At 37.9% G+C, this 16,513-nt stretch overlaps 1 protein-coding gene across 1 annotated transcript in view; it reads right to left on the bottom strand.

Moving 5' to 3' along the window:
* The window catches only part of Rhp (GTP-Rho-binding protein rhophilin), a 390,041-nt gene extending 375,169 nt beyond the window's left edge, over positions 1 to 14,872 (bottom strand). The window contains exon 1 of the mRNA XM_081738078.1: positions 14,603 to 14,872. Within this exon, the coding sequence (XP_081594204.1) occupies positions 14,603 to 14,701 (99 nt within the window). The 5' untranslated portion in view covers positions 14,702 to 14,872. The remainder of the gene's footprint in view (positions 1 to 14,602) is intronic.
* Positions 14,873 to 16,513: the final 1,641 nt, after the last annotated feature.

Genomic DNA, 16,513 nt, shown 5'->3' with positions numbered 1-16,513 from the left:
TAACAAAATCCAATGCAACAAACATAACAACAGGCCAGGTAATCTTCTGATGGCAACCGAAATGTAACAACACTTTACTTTTCTCTTTCGTTCAAATCGATTTCCTTTCGTATAAATACTTCTACTTTCTCGTGGTTCCTGTAAATGGACTCTTGGACTCCTTCAGACCAACTCAAGGGTGAGGATGCTCCAATCAAGATCTGATATGTTACTCCGCTGGGCCTTCTGGTACTTTGTGCCACGCTCAATAAGTTCAATCCTCTTGGTTGGGGATGTTTCGTTGTTTGGACTGTGATAAACTGCAAAACACTCGTCTCCTGTATAACAATGTTATCCTTTGATATCGATGCTGTTAATATATGCTCTCCAGTAAATGGTCGACTGAGGGTTTTGTAGACAGAACTTTCGCTGAAATGTTGAGCCGAGGTGGCTGAAGATGCATGGATCAATTGTGAAAATATTCAACAACGCATATATAAAATGAAACCGGACTATTTTAAAATAATTATTACATAAAAGAACAGAAAACAATGACCTTGAGAAGCTTTGAAAAGATGATAAGGACGACGCTGTTACATGAAAGACTGCCACCGAGGTCGGAGTCAGCCATTGCAACGACTCCTCACAAGCAGTTGAGAAATCTTCTTCCTTCTCAGGGAAGCTGAACATCAACGGACTCCCTGGAGTCTACACAGCATAAAGTAAACAGAGAACTAAAAGATGAAACATTTAAACTCTACATTCAATTGATGTTTAGCTACGTACGAATACTATGTATTTGTATGAGACTTGGAAAATTGAATCAAGCTTCGACATAAATATGTATTTGAAAACTTTTGCCTCCAATGTTTATCATTATTAATAATAGGTTCAAGCTTATCTTTCTTCAATATTAAGTCTGCGTTATAACAACTGTGTAATCTGCTATACATTGATTCAAAATCATTTTTTCTTTCTTTAACCTTCCCAAAATAACCAACGTTTCTATACATATTCTTTGCCATTGTCACGCAAGTGCTCTCATGGGAGCGTGTTCGGCTCCAACATGACGACCACCACAGCAATGAAATGAGTATAACAACAAGACTCAAATACTCCAGAGCACAAAATGCACATCCAGAAGTAAGGGTTTAAAATGAGTCAAGTGTTGCCCATTCAACCTCCCACTTGCCAAACAACGTATATTTCATTTGACATGTTAATCAAATTTCTCAAAGCACAAAAAGCTTCCAACAAAATTAAAAAGCTTAGTTATCTTTTGACATTTTTTCTGAGAATACAAATAACTTTAGAATAATTTCATGTTCCTTTATAATTTCTTTACAATATGTCCGAAAAATCATTACACATATAAATAGCATATTTTTATCTTTGCAGATAAGACCTCAAAATGTAAATGGCAGAAGCATCGAGACCATCCTCCTTCTCCTCCCCTTGAACCAAGAGGTTCCACGAATGTTGCAGAGGACTTCAAAGACAAATAAGGATCAGAAAAGGCTGTTGCCTATGACAAAATGATTGTAAAAACTGTATAAAATAAGTACGTAGATAAATAAAAAACAAGTTGGTAGTTAGCAACAGGAGTGCTATCAACGAATGTCACTGGCCGTGTTATAGAGAGAACTCCACATAGCATCAAATGCTAGTGCTATTAAAATTATTCGAATATTCGTTTTCAATATTTGGACAATTGTTCGATTAATTATTCGTTATCCGAATGATTATTAAATAATTATTCATCATCTGAATAAGTACTCGTATATTAACAAATACTCGAATAACTGTTTACTAATGATTTCACAACAATCTAACTTTTGTTGTCATCCAGCCACAAAGAATGGTATTAAATTGTTACAATTGTAGATAACATTGATGTGGACGAACAAACAATTTTATCTAAATCTCTTTGTGCAAACAATTTCCTGGCACACAGCACAAACAAAATTGATCAAATATCTTGTGTCTTTTCTTCTTTCTCCTTACTTCGAAAATACTTGTTTGAATAGGAATCACATACAGTAAATGTTTTCCTCATTCTTCAGGAGTCTTTACTAATAAGGAAAGAGTTTATGGGTTTTGTAAATTCTTCCTTCAAGCTAAAATGGCTTCTCGTCATGCTACACTAGCAGACTCCTCCTCTCTCAAAAAAATAACACAACATAATCATTGTTAGAAGTCGAGGTCGCAAACATCCCTCTTCTCATCCCTAGAGAACCTTAAAATGGGGAGGTGGTAGCTCAGTGATAGAGCATTCACTTCTGGTGCATTGGGTCCCTGATTCAATCCCCGCTCGCGCCAAGTGAACTTCGTAGTGGACAAACACCGTGTGCGTGGGTTCTCCCGTTTCCTTCAGGCGTCCCCTTACCTTTCCAAATCCACTTTTACCCTCTGCTAACACTAAAACACTGTTTGAGATCGATGACTTGGCTGAATTAATGTTGCTAATCAGACTCGTAAAATCTCTCGTCTCGTCTCGTCTCGAAAACAAGACAAGAATTGTAATGTTCCTCGTCTCGTATCGAGGGCAACGCTAATACGAACGTAAAACACAAAAACTGAAATTGAACTCAGTAGCCACCAATAATACTTGTGTGATGTCCATTTTCTGCGTCTAGCGTTCTACATTACAAACAGCGAATAGATTGTGCTTACCATTAGGGCCGTGCCGTGGAAAATCAGCGCCCGGGGCGAAAGTATACGACAGCGCCCCCATACATATATTCCAAGCAATTTTTCCTATCTTTTTTCCTTTTTCCTCCCGAAATTTTTCGCTCCCCTTACTTCGGCACCCGCGGCCGTTGCTCCGCTCGCCCCTCACGGCACGGCCCTGCTCACTATACCAAATTAGATTCATAAACAACAGTTGAGTGGTCGTGAAATCCCAAATGAACTTATTACTTAACAAATTGATCTGTTGAAACAAGTAAGCCGTTTTTACATGGTCATGCAGGAAATCGTACCAAGAATACTAAGTTCCAACAATAGCTTACAAATCATCATCACGCATAGCAACTATAAAATGTATTTGGAAGCTGCATTTACGGAAGTTGCAGCATTATTATTACAATAGAGATAAAGAATCTTTTCTACCGAACTCATCCGAAATAGCTACCGAAACACGCAGTTACCTTCCGTCAAATGCGGGTCGTTTATGTTTACAAAGCAAATAAAGTTGTTTATATGGGTTGGATAAGATTAGATATTACAAGGTACAACGGTGTCAATACATAAAGTTCAGCGGCTGCTCTCTTAGAAACAACGTATCTCAAAGATCTAACCTAAAAATTAAAACCTTTTCTATTTAATCCATATCTTTAAGATATTAGGTAGAGTGCTGGGTGATATCTTATGGTTAAACAGATCTGATTTCTATAGAAGCGGTACTCAATGGAAACTGCGCTCAAATATACACTTACATTGATAAATACACTAAAAAATATTCTGAAAATAAATTACACTTTTCCATTAATGAATAACACAATACATTGTTTGTATTTCTCAAATTCCTTTAGAAAAGAGGAACTTCTGAAGTGAACGTGATTTTGCCGACATAAGTATACATCACAACAAAGGAAAACTTACTGGCAGAAACGCCTGCAGGATTTTTCCAGGGGGAGGGGACAAAAGACGGAAATACAAACAAAGCTGGAAATACACACACACACACTGGCACATGTTGATTAACAGCAAAACCATTTCAATTTTTAGGCTCATTGCATAACTTCAATTAAGTACAGTGAAAATATTAAAGATGGTAGTGTGTGAGTATGCAAATTTTAAGTATTTTTACACATATTTTCGAGACCCTTTCAAAAACCCAGGGGATGGACTTGAGCCCCTCCTCTTGCCACACTCTGCGAGTGACTATGCTTATTAGTGTTTCATTTTTTTTGTACCCCATTTGCATGCTTTGCTGATAATGTAAGGTTTACAGAAACCCTCTAATTTCTGCAATTCAACAAACAATAAGTCAAATTATAATCGATAGCGTTGTTGCTTGAGCTCATGTAAGAGCTGGCAGTTATTCGTGTGTTGTCTCCATTGGAAAATAGACGACGACTAATTCCATTCGGGCGTCTGGAAAGTTTCAAAATATTCTTCTAGTTTTATATACCAGTAACTATGATTAATAATAATAATAATAATAATAATAATAATAATAATAATAATAATAATAATAATAATAATAATAATAATAATAATAATAATAATAATAATAATAATAATAAAACAACTTTCTGGAAATTGTCTTGAGGAAAAACGCATGTACCTGACTCCGCCCTCTGAGCGAAGGGAGACAGCAACCGTTCTTTGTATGCATGGGCAGCCATGCAAATGCACCCTCCTCAGCAACAGTGTATCCAACTACACCACCTGAAAGCTATTTTTTTAATACGTAGCTTATACAGTATATCCATATGGGAAGGGGTAATTTGGTGGAATATAATTTCAGTGCAAAAGTAAGACGAAAGCAAGTGAAAAAAAAGAGAGAGAGAGATTAAAGAAAGATTGTGAACAGTAGAAAGGAAAATTATTAGACTAATTCATCTGTTGCGCTGAATTATCTTTGAATCGAGTCCTTCCCGCAAGTGTAATGCATGGGAGACTGCGCGCGCGTCATTGGTGCACGTGGTTTAAGCTTCAATTCCCGGTGGAAGACAATTGAATGATTTACAATGGTTCGGATTCCATCAGTGGTACCCATTCCTCCTTAGTGCTTAGACGTAATCTCTCCAAATTTAACATTATCACCCTTTAAAACAAGTAATGGATGAGATTAGAGTAGACTGTGAGAAAACCAAGATAACTTGCTTTCCCAGACTAATCTATACTTAATTTACTGTTCTTAAAAGCATTATTATGGTATAATTAAAGTTCGATTGTGCCATTTTCAATAACAATTGTTGCCCAGAAAATCTCATGACCAGAACTTGCGCCCTAAAACCCGCGTCTGATGCACTCTGGGTTCCACCTTAAACCACGTAATGTACGTCCCATACAATCTCGGCGCTGAAAAGATACGCTGGACTTTAACAAATAACGAATTGTCTGGTTCCGGCTGGTTTGATATCTGTTAGGAAAGAATATTGTATCCTGCATTTTCTAGCTTTTGTTCAGATAAGTACTCGTAAATAATAATAATAATAATAATAATAATAATAATAATAATAATAATAATAATAATAATAATAATAATAATAATAATAATAATAATAATAATAATAATAATAAGTACAGCATTCCCCTGCGTAAATAAGGAAACTCACTCGCTGTCATTCTTTTCCTCAAATAAATTAAAACGGCATTTACTCTAGAAAGGAATTAAGTTGTCATTTGCATTGAAGATTAACTACCATCTTCTACATGTTTTTTTTTTTCTGTTTATGATCTCAAAACTAATTTTACAGTGAAAAATATAACAAAGTTTCTTTTTATATACACAATCACCTGTCGTGAGTATTCTTGAGGTTAGTCCATACTATCTCTTGATATTAACATTATCTTGACTAGAATATTTACTAAGTCTTTCCTTGTGGCTTGATATTCAGTCAAGGAGTGCTTGTGATCACCGATTGTCATTTCTTCTCGCAATATGTCCGCACCCCCCCCCCCCCAAAAATGCCTGCCGGATATTTTTCAAAGGAGGTGGGGAAGTCGAACACATAGGCGAAGTCGAGAATACATACCTCTTGATGCGTACAATATTTTATTTATGCAAAGTGCACATCTTTATAGTAAATATATTAAATACTATAGCGTGTAAGCAAAGTAATTCGTTTTGGCATATATTTCGAAGAACCGAACCCATTTCGAAATCTTGGGGAAGAATGCCTCCTCTTGCCCCAGGTGCAGCGCCAATGTGTATCTTGGCACTGGGCCGGGGGTTCTTCATGACTTCCTCGGAAGTAGTGAACGGTAAATGGTGAGAAATCACTGGCCGGTTAATAATAACTTGCTGTCGATACGTACACTTGAATTGAGAATGTTTTATTCATGAGGCGAACTTTAGCCATAGTCGCTCTACCACCTAACCTAACACATAAATATAAAAACACAATAATATGTTACATGAGAATATACGAAAATCTCACATATATACGAGAAAAAGATAGTGTTCAGTTATCTACAGATCGTAATACATAAGTGACTTGGGCTGCCACCTTTTGATAAGCCTAGACGGGACACAGCTATCAAACGTATGCAGATCGCCATATCCTCAACCAAATTTGTAGATGGACCAATTTATTTAAAAAACCGAAAGACATACACTTATTCATAAATGAATATAAATGAACATTGCCATGAAAATTTAAACAGAAAACTCCTGCCATCAGCCTGTTGGCGGTTAGTTGAACGGAAGTGACCACAGAATAGACCTAACATGACTGGCAATCATTCTACTGCTACCAACAAGAAAATTTTAGCCTTAGAACCATATCGATATCTCCACCATCATAGGTACACATGGTGGGTGGAAATTTGCAAATATTATTAAGAATTTCTGTCACATATGTTGTAAGTGTTTTGGATAATTTGCCGCCATATAATGCGTACCTGTAGGGCGTAATTCGGGACGCTCCAAATTTTATTAAAATTCGGGATGCCCTGCCTAATACGGGACAGATGCTAATGCTAGTCTTAGCAAAGGGCTTAAAGCGGGTTTGCTGGTTGAAGCTAAACACCTGTTTTTAACGCCCAGGTTGTATCAGACGGGGTCTGTTGGTTAAAGTAATCAGAATCACAACTTGGTTTTTTATCGGAGTCAGGGGTAAAAGTGGATCAGAAAAAGTAGGGGGACGGTAGGTAGCGGTATGACGTCCCGCCGTCCACCTGCCTATCTTTGTCTATTATATTTTTTTAGGAACTGGGGGACGCCATACTTATTTTTTGGAGGTAGGGGGATGACGTTTCCCCGCTCTGCCCACGTTCGATCCTGGGACTAGGCATACTTACAAAAATGGTTATTCCCAGTAATAAAGAAGTAAAGCAGAATCGACAAATCTACGCAAAAGAGATTTCATTTCAGGGGTTGAGGTTACAGCGTCTCTACTAAACTGAACATTGTCTCTGAAAGGGCTGTGGTGGCTCAGTGGTAAAGCGTTCACCTCTGGTACATGGGGTTCGTGGTTCGATCCCACCTCGCGCCAAGTGAGCTTTGTGGTGGACAAACACTTCGTTTGTTGGTTTTCTCGGGGTTCTCCCGTTTCCTCTTACTTTCTTCGTGTCACTATTTCATTCATTTCTCACCATCACCGTCTCCTTTAGCCTAGCCGGCATAACTATGGGACGTAAAACTTAAAGATTCAATTTTTGTTCATTGTCTCTGAAGAGCAATTTCATCAGAGAAAACAACACTTATTGCAATTACGATTATTGTGCTCTGAAATCAATCATGGACGATAATAATTTCTTACTGATGTGCTCTAGTAATAATCCTGGAATAGGCATTTTCCACCACAATGAAAGTTATTTAATGTGCCGTGCACATATCCACATGTGCAATTGCAAATTGCAAAATTACCTCAAGGTCATTTATTTCAAGCCTCCGTCTTATCTGAACATAGCCACGTTTGCTTCACAGTTAGAAGAAAAAATAAGAAGCTGAACACATTCCCATTCACAACAGGACAAACAATTGACAGGTATGGAAAACAAACATCCATTCTCATCGAATACATTTGTCGTAATGAATAAACTATGAACACTGAATCACTAGCATTTATGTTCTACGGATAAATAATATTGAATAAAAATTACTACAAAAATACAGATATAGTACAAAAATTGTTTAATTTTTAGAAGACAATTTTATACATTTATGCTTCGCCATTGTTCCTCTTTCAAAGTTTCTGATGAAACAATTGTAACCGTTGTGACCCTCTGATCCGTCTACAGCTAGTCTCGGGATTTTGGTTGGGAAAATTATTTCCTTCGGAACATTTGTACTGATACTCACACTCGATAGCAGAGATAACTAAACGAGTAATTATTATTATTATTTTTTTTAGTTCTATAGATTATCTTTATAGAATCTCAAAAGATACATCTCTATATCTCATCCTCCGCCAAATATCAAGGAGAGATTTGAAAACCCTTTAAGGAGTCCTGCTCTTGAGTCTATAGCCATCCTGACTGTTTTATCTTCAGCTGAACCACGTGAATAGTGGGTTGGTACCTTTAAATGCATTTGATCGACTTCCTCCCGAGAAACCTATTCATTTCCTATTTATCAATGTCTCCAGACACAAGTACTCTACTTACTACCAAAGACGTAAAATAACAGGCACTTTTGGCATGGAGAGTTTTCTGCATAAAAAAACGGTTTCTTTGAGAATAAAAAACAGAAAAATATTTACTTAAAAACTTTTTTTATGATTTTCCTATTCAAGGAGTTTTCATGTAGCGTGTTCTACAATTGAAAGAGCACCTTTACGATATTCAAGAGTTACAAGCCCTACGTTCAATTCGGGGCTGACATCTTCATTGGTTTTTAAACTGGTATTTCATTGGTGGCCAGAAGTGTAAAGTATGCAACACACATACACAAGGGCCATATTGGTTGCATAACCACCTTATCAAGTCCCTGAAAGTTCTTCTTCTTCTCATGTGTGTTGTATGGGTTGCGGAAATTCAATCCAGCAGACAAGAAAAGTGCATCGGAAGCCAAGAAACAGACACAAAACTATACTTTTTTTTCGATACAGAATTCCGGTTACATCTCGTTGTCCGTTCGGGAAACACTTGATTGTGAGCTTCATATATCATATTAGAATCTGATATTAGTTCATTTTACAAAATTAAAGTCACAAACAGCCATCTTGGGTAAGATGTTAGTTCAACTATAGTAAAAATTCATTATTTATAAGAATTCACTCTTTCTTTCTGTGTACTGTACTGTCAATATATTTGAAATTAGAAACTTAGGTAGACTGTTTATAACCTTTTCTCGCTTGAATTTTAACAGCCTCAATAAATGCTATTCACATAAACATATTCTCCGTAATCCCCCTCCTCCTACTGAAGTTTGACTTTATGCATAAATAATAAATGATAATTTTGTTCCACCAGATCTTAGCTACTACATTTTCAGAACAGTTATTGGTAACACTTTATTAAATCTACATATTATCCTTCCTTGATAGACTACCAGCAGCGCTGCTGAGATTAGCGGGTTAGTATAATGCTAAGAATACTAATCTGTCCGTATAATCTATAATATATACATATATATATGAGTATGTTTATGACTTCATAATTCTTGAACTACTGTACTGGACCGATCTCGATCAAGTTTTCAACATAGATGAGGTTCTGGACTGGGATGGTTTTTATCTTTTCTACTTTGACGGTGCAACTTAGGAGAGGAGGAAATGAAATTAAATCTTTAAGTTTTACGTCCCACGATTATGCCGGTTAGACTAAAGGAGACGGTGATGATGAGAAATGACTGCAATCGTGGAATGAAGAAAGTGGAAGGAAACGGGAGAACCCCCAGAAAACCGACGAGCACGGTTTTTGTCCACCACACAGCGCGAACTGAGGAGAGGAGCAGGGGAAGATATGTAAATGGAAGTGACTGTGTGATTAATAACTTTTGAATCACTCGGACGATTTCGATCAAATTTTCAACATAGAAGAGTTTCGGGAATGGGATAGCTTTCATCTTTTCCAGTTTGACGGTGCAACTTGGGGAGCGGGAGGAGGGGGAAGATGTTTAAAAACCATCGAAAATGACCAATATCAAAGGGCAGTTGAGTAATAGTAAAAAGTGACTGGTTAACAGAATATTACGATTTTTGCTTATTTTAACCCAGCGAAGCGGGTAATTGACAGTAGTTTTCACTACATTTTTGTCGTAAAACTTCAATACTTCTGCGAGCCTGCGGTGGCTCAGTGGTAGAGCGTTCACCTCTGGTGCATGGAGTTCCGGGTTCAAACCCTGTCCCGCGAAGTGAACTTTGTGGTGGACAAATACCGTGTGCGTGGGTTTTCTCGCGGTTTTCCCGTTTCCTCCCACTTTATCCATTCCACCATTTCATTCATTTCAAATAATGACCGTCTCCTTTAGCCTAACCGGCATAACCGTGGGACGTAAAACTCAAAGATTTCATTTCATTTTCATTTTTTAATACTTCCGCGATTAGTTCGAACTAAAAACCTACCGATTTGCCCTTTTATCTTTCATATGAAGTGATCGATTTTCCTTCATAATTGAACTCATAGATTTTCTCTTGCATCATTTATTTTAAGAATTGTTTATAATTTAATTTCTTTAAATTTGTTTCCTAAGAATAATGTGGCATCGGTATCGTTGCTAAATCTCTCGCCTTCGATGGGAGTGCTTCGATTCCCGGTGGAACCACTTGGTCGGAAAAGTGTAAAAAGCTTTCTCAGACCAGCCATCCTGAATGAGTTTTCCCTGTGTTTTCCTTATTCACACCAGGCGAATGCCGGGGTGATACCTAACATATTGGTCCAAGGCCGCTTCCTCCCTTCCCTTTCCCCGGGGGGACGTCATCCCTCATACGTGACGGGCTAAATGACCAGATATGATAGTCCAGAAATCTAAATCCTTTTACTAAGAATAAAATTAGTATTACTGTTTTGTAGAAAATACAAATTAATGTGTGTGTTTGTATGCAAAAGAGCCTTCCGATTCTATACATGATCTCTTAACAATGTCCTTCGTTGATATTCCCAGCCCGAGACCTTTTCCAGTAAATTTCAGAATCAAATTTCAAATACTGTCAAATAAATAAATAAATAAATAAATAAATAAATAAATAAATAAATAAATAAATAAATAAATAGATAAATAAATAAAATATATAAACGAATATGTGAATACTACTCGTTACAAAGGCCCTTCCCCCTTTTCTCGGAGACAGTAAAAGAAAAAAAAAGAAACAAAAAGGCCACACTTGAAACAAATCATTACTCGGATGTCTCACTAAAGGAAATAAAAGTACTCGGCTTTTCTTTAATTAGACCAAATTTTGAACAAACGACAATCATACATCTTGCGTTCTACGACTACATGGAGCGTTTGGTAGCGTTTCTAATACAAACATTTGCAATTGCAATTATAGAAAAAATAAACACAAAACTAAATAATATGTTTTAAAGTTTGCTTTGTGATCTGAAAATAATGAAAGTGACAATGTTTGAAATGCGAGTATTGAAAAGAAGAGAGAAGATTAGCTGAGTGTAACCCTAATTATAAAAGGGAAACATGTCAGTCTGTACGTCACGCTATCCTGGAATGTTATACAACAGTACTTAAGAAATATATAATATTGATTCTAGAATTAGAAGTAGAACAACTTGAATATAATATATAAAGGAGAAAATCATTTCGTGCGTGATTGAATCACAGGAAAACGCCTGAGCAGCTTTAAATGAATTTTTGGATTACAGTAGAACTCCTTTAATCCGTCACCTTTGGGACTGGGGTATAGTTGTAATGCAAAAAGGTCAGAGTGTCAGAAAATACGGATTTACAGTAAAATAAACAATCTCTGAGCTCAAAAATGTTCTCTACAGTAAAAACAAACGAATTGTATATACTAAAAACTGCACAACACAGTACAGAAAACACGCACAATGAAACAAACTATACAAGAGATGACGGAGCACTAAAACGGATATGCGGTAACAGCAAGTAAACAACAATGCCGCGATGGTAGTAAACGACAATGAGCGTCGTGAGTGACCGACGAGCCGGGACAAGTTTGGCTCGAGCACGGGTGTATCAATGGGAGTGGCGGACCAGCCGAGGGCGGACGAGAGGGGTTCCACTGTAATTGTCAACTACCTCAAACTGGGTTTTTTTTTATCAGGTTACTTTGATTAAAATACAAAATTCTACGGGAGGAGCGGGAAGGTCATAATTTATGGATGCTAGAAATAAAGCATTTCACGAGCCAGTAAAGTTAGGAAAAATTAAACAAAGTTCTAAGTAAAAATACAGGGACAAATGTCTCAATGTCTTTCAAAATTTCCATTTCAAGGGTTGGCGCATTTTCTAGATAAATAAAAATGACATGTAAGAATTTTTCACGACCAACTTCTTATACATCGCTGCACCAAATATGGGTACGTACATGAGTGAACCAAAATCTAACTTGGGAATGAGAGCTAAGGGATTGAGAAGGGGTGACAAAAATCGACAACCCCCGAATCTTAGTTTTCTTTGCACTGAGATGAATAGTGATACTTCCGATGCCGTTTGAAACCAAATTTATGCTCCATTGGTATGGGGAAGGGGTGACATGTAAAAATAAGCGAAAACGACCAATATTAGTGTCTAATCTGCAGCTGTCGGGGTCATTGGGATAAATAGTAACACCCAAATACGTTTTGAGTGCAAATTCATGTTCCATCGACACAGGGAGTGAGACGGAGGAAGAAGTGACATTACAGAGTTCTATCATTTCACTTTCATTGAAATGCTCATCCTGAGAGGGAAAAGAGAATTCAAATTATTTCGACAAACCTCTTCTTCCCGTGCGAAGGACGAGCATTTTAACTTTCATTATAAGCGCCAAGCGTCTCAATGCTTCACGCTAATTACTAAGTATTATCTTTCAACGCAACATCCCACAATTATGGCCCTTAGGCTAATGGAGACGAATGATTAAAGCAAGTGAGTGATGATGGAGTAATTGGTGGAATTAAAATGTGGGAGAAAACACCGCACGATGTTGTCCACCAAAAAAAAAAAAAAATACTTGGGCACGGATCGAACGAGTTACCCCACGCACAAGAGGTAAGCGTTCCACCACTGAGCCCCCCTAATTACTAATGGTAAATAGTCACATAAGTAGATGTCACTATAAATGCCTGACGTTAATAGATGTTACTACTGCCGAGATTATCGTGTATAAATAATTACATAAACAACATGGAATGAAGTTCCGTTGGGTTTTGGGTCTTTGCTAGATCGGTCTAAAAGCATCTCCAGCTCTATCACGGATTCCATGAGTGAGGGTTTTAGAAGATTTTCTCCGAGGGAGGAAGGGGAAGGAATTTGAATACACTGAGGATTTACGAAAGTACTGGAAGTCTTCATAGAGCACCATAGGATGCATGGTCCTGAAAGGAGGAAATCCCTCACCCGAGCTACTCTCTGAAATCATCACGTAGTCTTGGAGGATGGGAGCTTTCAAATTAGCAGAAAGTGATGATAGCAGAGGACTTGGGACGAAAATTTTAAATGGACGTCTGGAAGCTTTTTGAGCAGTGGTCGCTTTAAATTTCCCCCGCAAGGAACGGAGACTTCAAATTCATTGAATGTGAAAAGCAGTACTGTGAATATACTCATACTGCAGACTCTATCCACTGTCGTGAGGGCAATTGAGGAGTTACTTAAAGCAAAAAAACGTAGCGAACTCCTGTGTAGGAAGTCAGCATTAACGGCGTGAATAGGCGATGTGCTGACCACACATCACTCCAAAGATATGAGTGGTACAAGCCCTGGCCCATAAGAACAAATGCATCACGAGTTTAATTTTAGAAATACTGATAATCTGCATTCAGCGTGAACGGAGGAGGACTTCTGGGCTCATAATGAAATCATTACTGATTACTGAAATTCTTCCGTTCTTCAGACTAAACAGATAGAAATACTGTTCACCATAATTGTCTTGAAAACACACGAATTCATTTTTAAAAGTTTCTATCCTTATTGCTAACACCTGACGACGCCATTTTTACTTTCGTGGAGGGGGGTAAGTAGAGGGCCACATAAATATTGGGAGAGCAAGAATTTATTTATTTATTTATTTGTAATTATGCTGAAAACAATAATTTCACAGTACTTTATCTATCTTACAATACAGCTTATCCGTAGAGGGGGTAGACAATACCACCGGAGGTATTCCCGCCTCCCTCGCCCACTTTCTTAGCTTTTTTTTTTACTTGTTTGTTTTTTGACAATGTTCATCAAATATATTCATGTAGTTTGTTTCAGCATAACGTCTGACGATTATGCTCTGAGGCTAATGAAGAGACCTGATAAGGAAGAAATAGAGGAATGAGGAAAGTGGGAGGAAACGGAAGAAACCCCGCACACAATGTGTTTGTCTACCACAAAACAACACCGAACCAGGGACCACACACAACAAAGATCAGCGCTCGACCACTAAGCCATCCTGACCTCTGAAGTCCTTTTTTTTTGGGGGGGGGGGCTAAAATTAAGAGAGACTTCTCGTCGCAACAGAACCAATCCTTTCGTGAAACTTACGAGTTGGCAAAATGTGTTGTTCCATGGCGTAGCCAGCTTCTATAACGGGGGCATGTTCCATCAAATGACAGAAGCCTGAAAAGTCGCTAATTCTCTTCAACCAACTAACATTTATGTATAAATGTTTTTAGTTATATAGACTAACAAAAAGCCTGCCTTTCAAATAAAGTTTTATTTACTGAATGAATTGACTTCGCATGAAAGGGGAAAAGAAGTCCCTACAATATTCAAAATTCTCAAATTATTTTGCAATGGAAATAATGTAGAACATAAACTGAAAATTTGAACTAATATTGTTAAAACCATTTTCGAGTGGCCATCGCCGAAGGGGTTAACCGTCAGATAATGTGAACTTACCCTGATCGGAGCGTAATTATTTTTCTTCTGTTTTTCTTCATCCTCTGTTTCTTTCTCCTTCATCTCTTCCGAACCTCCCCTTTCATCCACAGAAATCATTGCGGTCACATTTTCTCCACACAACACATATGCACAACAGATTGCTTTTATCTCACGTATTTCGTTCTCTATAGAAAAGTATCACAAAAACAAAAACACGGAACGTCTTCGCGCACAGACACTTCTCGTGGCAACCACAACGCAAACAACCCTTACTACTCCACTCACTCCTTACTACGCGCCGTCTGCTTCACCTCACACTGCCATCTAATTTCCGTAACAGGAAATAATACAGCATTCATCCTGCCCTCTAACGGCCATTTTATGTACTTTCTTCTACTTAGCGAAGGTAAGGAAGAGGCCGAGAGACACTTTTCCTAAAACAAAGCTCCCATCAGGACTGCAATAATCGTTCGTATCTTTCCGTTCTCCCTTATGAGTTCTAACTAATCATCATCATCATCATCATCACAGGTATTTTGCCATTATTGGCAGGTTACTTGCAGCAACTGAGAAGCTTCCATGCCTTACGGTATTCCTCGTAACTAACTAACTAACTAACTAACTAACTCTATGGCCTATGGAACCCGGAATTTCAATGCCGCGTTCACGAAAGCTCTCCACTGACTTCTATCCTTAGCCAATTGGATCCAGTTTCTACCTTGTATTCCAATCTCTACGAGATCCATCTTAATATTGTCCTCCTATCTGCGCCTAGGTCTTCCTAATGGTCGTTTTCCGATTGGTCTTCCAGTCAAGACTTTGAAAGCATTTCTACTTTCTTCCATTCTAGCTACATGACCCGCTCACGTAAGTCTCCTAGACTTCACGACCTTAACAATGTTTGGTAAACCGTATAAATTATGTAGTTCCGCGTTATGAAGTTTCTGCCATTCCCCATTCCCGTTCCTCTTGGGTCCGAATATTCGTCTCAGGATCTTGGTATTCCTCGTAACATTTTCTTTTTCACTTACGATTTTTCTGTTTTAATATTGTCCATTAATTGTAGTCTCCTTCGTCCTCTCCCTCTCTTTCCTGCCACCATACGCTTTAGCACGTCCCTCATGATTGGCCAATTCTTTCTTAGCCAATGTCCCAACCAGTTCCTCTTCTTCGTAATGTCTAAAATGGTTGATATCTGTCCCACCATTTCTTAGACCCTTTCATTCGTTTTCCGCTCGACCCAACTAATATCCTCTATTCTTCTGCACACACATTTCGAAAGCTTCCAGTCGCTTTTCATAATTTTCATGATTCTGCCCCCAAACAATACCATACTCTACACAAACCATTTTATGATTTTTTCTCAACTCTTTTCTCAAAGTCCCACAAAATAATATTTCTTCCTCCTAAAGGCTTCTTTCGCCATTCGTATCCTTGCTTTTATTCCCAATACATACTTCATATCATTACTAATAATACTACCCAGATATCGAAAATCATTCATTTGTTCTATTTTCTACCCTCCTAATTCTATATTTGACACCGACTGCTTCGTTCCAATCACACCCAGGGAAAAAATCATTTATCGTCATCATGGGCTTCCATTATCTTCATAGACATGAAAGCTTAGAAAATGAGTGGTAGAATGCTCACCTGTGGTGCGCGGGGTTCTTGGTTCGAACTCAGCTCGTGTCAAGTGGGTTTTATGATGGACGAACACCATGTGGGTAGATTCCCTCGGGATTCTCCCTTTTCTCTAAGTTCCTTTATTCTAGTATTTCATTCATTATCACTGTTCCCATTCGGTGGATACACGTGAGACAAACTAAAAATTTCATTTCATTTCATAAAAAACTTAAATAGCATACAAATGGCGGGGATATAACTAGACCGAGCGGGGCTCTGGGCCAGAGATTGGACTGAAGCCTC

This window comes from Thermobia domestica, chromosome 2 (genome assembly GCF_964235325.1).
Source record: "Thermobia domestica chromosome 2, izTheDome1.hap1.1, whole genome shotgun sequence".
Taxonomy (NCBI): Eukaryota; Metazoa; Arthropoda; class Insecta; order Zygentoma; family Lepismatidae; genus Thermobia; species Thermobia domestica.
Note: the sequence above shows the minus strand (reverse complement) of the source record. Positions and strands in the feature narration are given on the sequence as shown.